Raw genomic sequence first — 7,706 nt, forward strand, 5'->3', positions numbered from 1 at the left:
ACAGCCTGTTCTCCAAGGTGCAGAATGATCATGCAGTAGGCAACAGAGACATGCTGGAACACGAGAAACTCCTGATAGATGCTTGGAAAACCCTTTTTCACCGTAGAGGTGGTGAAATATGGGAACAGGTTGCCCAGGAGGTATGTAGTGTCTGCATCCTCAAAGATCCTCAGAGCTCATCTGGTCAAGGCCCTGAGCTGGGCATGTGTTGGGTAGAGGTGTTTGCTAAATGCTCTCCAGGGATACCTTCTAGTGTAAATAATCCTATGGTTCTGAGCTCTGTATGCAAGTTGCAGTTACTTGAATTGTTATGTGTTACAGGTCAAGAAAGTCAGGGGTTTTACTAAAGGTACTTACTTCTGTGTGGAAGGCAGCACAAATGAACTATTTCATTGCACAAAATTCCTTTTTAGGCCACTTTTAGAGACAAGTGGCATAAAAACCCAGCATGTTGCACACTATGAGTAGCCTCAGCAGAGGGGATCTTGAGTATTTGCCTTGTGTTCTCCATAAAAAGAACAATACTCCTCTATGGCTAATCCAAGCTGCAGTTGATTTAGTTAGATTTCTGCTGCCAGGATAATTGGACACTGTTTCAGAAACGCCTGGGAATTTCTTGAGGCCTGTAACACAAGTTGCCATACAAAGTTCCCAGTGTGCTGTCATCTAAACACACAGCCCTCTGTGAAAAGAGTGCTCCAGCCATCCGGAATGATCAGAGTAACCCCGCATGTAAATGTGACCTTCTCCCCGCCTCACAGAGCCGCTGTGTCTGGGTCCGACTGTCACTCACAGAAGCACTTTTCTTTCACTTGATTGAGTCCTGAAAACAAGCAAGAAACTTGAAATTTCCCTTCTTCCCCATCCAAACTGTTTTACTCCTTCTGGCCCACCTTAAGATAACATCCTGTCAACTGATTTGTGAGAGAGTAGCTTCTGGTGTGGAATGAAGTGTAAAGTGGTATTTATGCAAGAGCTGCAAACGCAGAGTGATCTAATTATGTGTAGCTGTAACACACTTCCTTTTTTTTCTTTTTTTTTTTATAATTATGCTAATGATTTTTGGTTTTATCTTACAAGTCTTCTGGTAAATAATTTGATTCTTGTAGTGGTCTGCAACATACTCGTAGTAGAAAGTTAATAAAAATCTGAATTAAAAAGTATATGTGCGTAAATTTCCAAACAGTTCTTAACATGAATCATTGAATAATAAAGAACAGTGACTAGTAGTTAGTATTCTGGATACTCTGATGCATAATTCATTTGATTACAAGTTTTCAGCTTGTTTTTTCATTTGTTACAGCATTTAAAAACATCTTGGGTTACTCTTCATTTTCCTTAATGGAACTAAGTTGTGGGCTGAAAGCTGCATGACTTTCTTAAACAGCATATTTAATATGATTCTGTTATGCCTGGCTAGTCAAACTGACATACGTCCTTAAAATTAAGTCTAATTTGTTACTGCTACTGAGACTTTTCCCTATTTCTGGAAAGAGTGTAAGTCCAAAGATCAGGAGAGAAACATTAATCAAGTTATTTCATTATTGTTTTTTGTTAATTCTTCAGAGAGTTAACATAGTGGGAGGCCAGAATTGCAAATACTGTAGCTGCTTAAAATGCATTTATTCAATAACATTTAAGTAACGGGTGGTATATGGGTCACCCAGAAATACATTTTCCCCTTGTTCCTAGATACTTTGTATATCAAAGCGTAGGAAAAAACCTCCCACAAGTTACCTAAAAAATAGCCAAGCCACTGTGTTGCGACATATTAGTGAAGTTATTTTCTCTCTCTTTTTGTGAATTTCCATCACCTCCCATAAATGATAGAACAGCATCTTTTCAGCATTTTGACATGTTATAAGGGATATAGGTGGGTCTGTGTTGTATTCTGAATTATATTATGGGTTTTTTTAAATTTCTGGGTCACTCACACTAGTAACACAGTTGGTCAGTAGTGGAATTATTTTGAAAATTTGAAAAAATTGAGTCAGCAAGGAACAAGAGATACAATTTTAGCAGAACGAAACCCGTGATTGCAGCAGTCATCTCTTTCAGGCTGATAATTTATTTCTTAGATACTACTTAGTTTTGAATGATGACCACAGAGTATGAGCTAGTTTCTCACAATTAGGAAGGTAAAAACATGTTTGAAAGTGAACAGTTAACAAGTTACCTGTAGAAACGAAAGGCCTGACCACCTTCTGGTTTGCAAAGATGAGCAGTGTTGTTCTGAAATCAGTGTGAGCTGGCTGTACTGGATGGATTTCTTCCTGCAGCATGTCTTGGGTCTCACTTTGAAGCCATGGAAATCAATGGGGAGTTTTTTAGTGAGATGATGGAATTTGAATTAGGCCTTAAATGTTTATAGAAGACTCGGTTGTGCACGTATACATTAATTAATGTTTAAGGTTACCAAATGTTTCCAGAGTGCAAATTTTACCAATAACATGTCACGCTTTTGATCAGTTGATCATGGAGAAATATTAATGATAAAGACATTACAGAAGTGTAATATGCAATCCATAAGAAGCCCCAAACATAGTATGTCATATTCTGATGTCAGATGTTTCTGTGTCATTTGAGGACAGAAGATACAATAAATGTCTATTGTCTCTTCTCACCAAGCACAGAAGGAGACTGGTTTTGTTCAGAAGTTGGAGAATGAACATCGAGATAACCTCTCAGAGTTCTTACCAGCCCTTTTTGAAACTGTGATTGGAAACCTCAAAATTCTGTTGTTTTCCCTTTTTGCTTTCATTCAGCAAGAGGGAAGATAAAATTAATTAGTATTATTTTGGTTTTAACCACTTTTGTCCCCAGAATTACTTTTGATCTTTTCCTTTGGTTTTTTTCTTTTCTTTTTTTTTTTCTTTAAAAAAAAAAGTCAGAGTCTGTACATGCACTGATTTTGAAATGGGGTTTTATGTCTGGTGGGAGGGTGAACGTGTCAGTAGTTCCTCAGAAGGCAGGATAGTTTTAATATATTTTAAATTTCTTTTAATATATTTTAATTTTTACATTGTAAAAATTCAATAGGATTCAATAGGACTGAAGTTTTTTAAGTATATTTTCCCTGAGGAAAGATTTAACCGTGTTGGCTTCAGTTTGAACAGACCACAAGGTACATGTTACAGTAATAGCAGGAAAAAAAAGTAAACCTTTTATTACTATTATTAATATTATGTTTAATATATTATAAATAATATAAAATATATAATAAATATAAATATATTACATGTAATATTATTTTATTTATTATAATTTATTATAATTATTTATTATTACTATACATTTAATAATTTATTATTAATTCCATAGTAGCTGTTTTCCATGGAGCACATGAGGTATACAATGTAAAAATTAAAATATATTAAAAGAAAATATTTAGGTAAGAAAAGGAAGGAGTTAACAAATACTCAATTTTTTTTCTTCTTACACTTTTTATCAAAGCAAATGAAATGCTTGGTACTTTTACTGGTAAGACTCTGGTTCAAAGACAGAGTGCTATACTGCATGGTGTAGTCCCAGTGCCTGCAAATGTTTTCACTGAGATTAAAGGCCTAACCAGACCAGAATCAGCAAACAGATTTTTCTAATACAATATGAAAGAATTTGAGGCTGTATTTACGCATTTTAAAGATTATGAAAATTCTCTTTTCATTCTTTCTTTGTAGAACAATAGATGGTAGTGTTTAATTTGCAGATTTCTATGTGCATAAATTAAGCCATCTTTAGTCTCATCCTTCATTCTGTTGTAGAGCTGATACAGTAGTGTCATATGTGGTGAAGAATATTTGTTGAATAAGCACTCCCTGTGAATATATATTATCTTCACAGGTTTTGCAAACTCTTAATTTCAAAACTGATTTTAATTTTTTATTCTTCCATACTTCTTGGTTATCACTAATAGCAATATCACTTATGGATATTCCTGTTAGTTATGTAAATATTCCATTCAGACATATACAGTATATAGGTTGGAGGGGGCTTTATTTACGTACATACCAAGGACCCAACTAACAGTCTTTTGTTATATTCTTAAATTCCATGTAGGAAGATGAGGATATGAGGTGCTGAAGTGATTTTATTGTTTCTTCCTTTGGTTAAATCATTCATTTTTCAAGATTCATAGAGTGAAAAATAAATCAGTATGCTTTACTACTTTACTTTTTTAAACATCTAGTTCATTCTAAAATGAAAACTGTCCTATATTAATATGACCTTTTGAGAGATCTCATAGCAGTAGTATTGATCAATGACACAAGTTCTAGAAATAATGCAGAGAAGCAGCCAGACTCTCAGCTGAAGTCTGTATAAATCTCATCTGTCTCTCTCAGTTGGAGTGATGCTGATGTTGCAATACTTATGCAAAACGGGGAAGAATTTGGCTGCTTTCTTACCTCTAAATTTAGTATGTGGGTGGGCCGGGACAGTGAGCAGTTTATAACATCTCTGTTATAACATCTCTGTTACAACATCTCTGCAGCAAAGTTAACAAATTCATTTTGGATGTGAACCTCTGTAAACCTTTTGTCATCCATTAAAAATGTTGCAGCGCTGTTGACAATAAGTGTCAGTAGCAGGAAAGACTGGAGGAAGACCTAGTACACTTATTTCCTGTAACATTAAACCCACTGTAATTGTGGGTCATTTGCCTGGCTTCTTTGGTAATCAAGAGTTTTAATTGCTTCTAGTTTCAGGGAATTAGTTAAGCTTTTCATTATGCATATTGCCTTCCATAATCATCCGCTCCTCTAGTACAGTAAGCTTAGTGACATCATGGAAGTCAATTAGGTCTTTCAAGGCAGAGCAGTGAAGTACATTTCTTTGTATGGGCTGGATTAGAAAAGGTTTCTGAAAGGCTTTGATAATGCTCTTCTGTGCAACATTTAAGCTTACTCTTCAAAAGGCAAAGCCTGTCAGGATTTTTAATTTACTGCCCTCAGAGTCCTCACAGTGCTTAGGGTCACAAGCTAAGGTACTGTTCAGAAAAAAATTGGCAGAACCATGCGTCCTTCCTAATAGCAATTGTTCCAAGCTTTGCAGGATCAACTAGTTACATATTTGTAATTAGCAATAGTGATAATGATCAACATTTGAAAATAACACATTGTTCAAAACTGGAATTCAGTGATTGTATAAAGGAAATGAGATTGGTGTGATTCCATTGGCTCACTAAAAATCACTAATTAAGTTTCACTTTATTACATGCAAGGTAGAGAGCACCTTTTACTTTCTCTTAGTAGACTCCAAGTGGTTGCTTGCATGTTGACTTGCAAGAATCAATATTTTAGAAAGAAAATAAAGCAGAAAGAAAGAGTTCATCCCTTCTTCCAAAGTTTCTGATAGGTGGGTGTATATAGCACAGACATTTAATAACACTTGCAAAAATCTTTTCTTGGAACTTTATTAAGTTTTTTGCAGGTTTCAACTTGGTTCTCTTAGAGCACAGCCAGAATAGAAAAATGTTGCGCATCCTTAATCTTCCCTGGTGAAATAGTTGTGTGCGAGACCCTAAAAGATGCAGTGTGCTTTTGTATGTTCTCCCAGTGTGTCATATTTCAGTCAAAAGTTAAACTAAGTTTCACAGATCATTACTTTTACCTGTTTGGTGTTAGTTGCCACAGTTTATTGAGTTGTGAAGAAAAGGATAAGACGATCCATCCTGGATATGTAGGAAGGGATTTGGTAGATCGATAATGAATGTACAGAAGGGCTTAATGCATGACAGAGAAATTTGTGATAAGGCAGAGTTGCACTGTCTGAAGGGTGTGGGGAAAATTGCGCTAACCATCCCAACATTGATGTTGCATTGAAATTACTTGTGGCAGTAATTTTAGTATTAGTAATAGTAGCAGTGCTAATAATATTGATAATGAATGTAGTCTGAATTGCGGAAATGTTAGAAATCACATGTCAGTGTAGGTCAGAATTTTTCAGATGGTTTGGATGCCAAAGGTTGCTTTGCTTTGTCCATGACCAAAAATTCAAACTTAGACTGGGTAATATCAGGAACAGGTGCTTCATTATATACATTCTGGAATGAACTCCAGAAGCACTATCTTTTCTTATATAAAAGTTCAGGCTAGATCACTTGCTGTATATTTATTCTTCAGTATTCTGATGTTAAATTTCAAAATTTGTGTAAATAATGTCTTGATTATTTTTAACATCTTTGCTTCCAAACTGTGATCTTGAGTGATTGTGACTATTTTAAGTCATGGAAATTTTACCTGCCTAAACTGTCTCTTCTCTAAAAGTAACCTTCCACTGTAATTGCTTTCTCACTGTTGCTTTGGAAGAATTAAGCAAATAGAGCATGAATTCAACAGCACTTTTCTGACAAGTAACTTCTGCTTACTCTCCACTCATCCAAAGTCTTACTACTGACATAGCTGGTATAGTCCTCCCCCTCTTGTGTGTGTAGGAAATGCCACAGCTCTAAGTGAAAGCACTGCTTTTGCCTTTGTGTAGGCTGTAAAGTTGATCTTGAAGAGTTAAAATTGCCTGCTTATAAAGGTATTTAAGCACTTGCTTAACTTTACTTTAAGCTTGTGCTTAAACCCATCCCTATAAAACAAATCACTTAGGAACATCTGGATAACCAGTTGCTGGGATTTAAGTATGCGTGTTGATGTTTTTTTGAATTGAAATGAATTTGAGGTTAATTACCATGCAGATGTTCTAATTGAGAGGTTTGCCCTTGTTCTCATTAGGGATTTCTAAACCAGGAGTTGAATATAGCTTTCCTACTAATTTTTATTAGGGATCATTCCCTCTTTTGAAACAGAAGATTAAAAGTTCATAGTAACATTATTCTTTATTTTTTTCCCCTCACCTCCTTGTTTCTCAGTGTCTTGTGTTTGAAGATTCACCACTTGGAGTCAAAGGAGCCCTGGCAGCAGGAATGCAAGTGGTTATGATTCCAGATGAAAACTTAAATCCAGATCTTAAAAAGGAGGCAACACTACTACTGAACTCCATGGAGGATTTCAAACCAGAACTGTTTGCTTTACCAGCATATGATTAATGCCTAATGTCTAGGACATGCACTTGACTGAAGATCGGGAAAGTGGAATAAAATTTTGTTATGATTTTATGATTGTTTTGCATCTTTTCCTCTCTTTCTCAAAATACAGCACAAAAGTCCTGTTAGCACCAGGTCTTCCACACAGTACCTTTGAAAGTTGGCTGGAATGTTTATGAATTGTCTTATGATAAATGATAAATTAAAGCAGCATTTCATCTTGTGAAGTGAATCTAGCCTTGTTCTCTGTACATCATAATGTTTTTGGGGAATATGATGAAACTATTTAGACAATTTATTGTAACTGCATTGAAAGCTTCTTGTTCTGTTTCCACTTGAATGACTTACTGTTTAGATGTTAACCAGAAATCTGTTCTGGATTGGCTTTTATCGCATGACATTCTTTTTGATACAGTTATCACTATCAACATGTTTGTCCATTTCCTCATCCTATACTTGCCCTGCTTTGTATTCTGTTGTCTCTTCCATCCCTTGCCCACCCACCCACCAGTTATTTCCAGGGGTTTGTTGTACTTTCTGTGTTCTCTTATTTTGTTTTCTTCTTGGGGGTTGAATGAGATGACTTCCAGAGGTCCTTTACAACCTCCGTATAATTCTGTCATCATTTTTGTCATGGTGATTGCCTGCTAGGAGATATGCAAGGTTATGATCCTGC

The 7,706-nt window shown here is 35.6% G+C and overlaps 1 protein-coding gene across 1 annotated transcript in view; it reads left to right on the forward strand.

Moving 5' to 3' along the window:
- Nucleotides 1–7,262, forward strand: part of LOC119143349 (pseudouridine 5'-phosphatase) — a 75,311-nt gene extending 68,049 nt beyond the window's left edge. Inside the window, exon 4 of the mRNA XM_037377539.1 lies at nucleotides 6,857–7,262. Within this exon, the coding sequence (XP_037233436.1) occupies nucleotides 6,857–7,033 (177 nt within the window). The 3' untranslated portion in view covers nucleotides 7,034–7,262. The remainder of the gene's footprint in view (nucleotides 1–6,856) is intronic.
- Nucleotides 7,263–7,706: the final 444 nt, after the last annotated feature.

This window comes from Falco rusticolus, chromosome 2, assembly GCF_015220075.1.
Source record: "Falco rusticolus isolate bFalRus1 chromosome 2, bFalRus1.pri, whole genome shotgun sequence".
Lineage (NCBI taxonomy): Eukaryota > Metazoa > Chordata > Aves > Falconiformes > Falconidae > Falco > Falco rusticolus.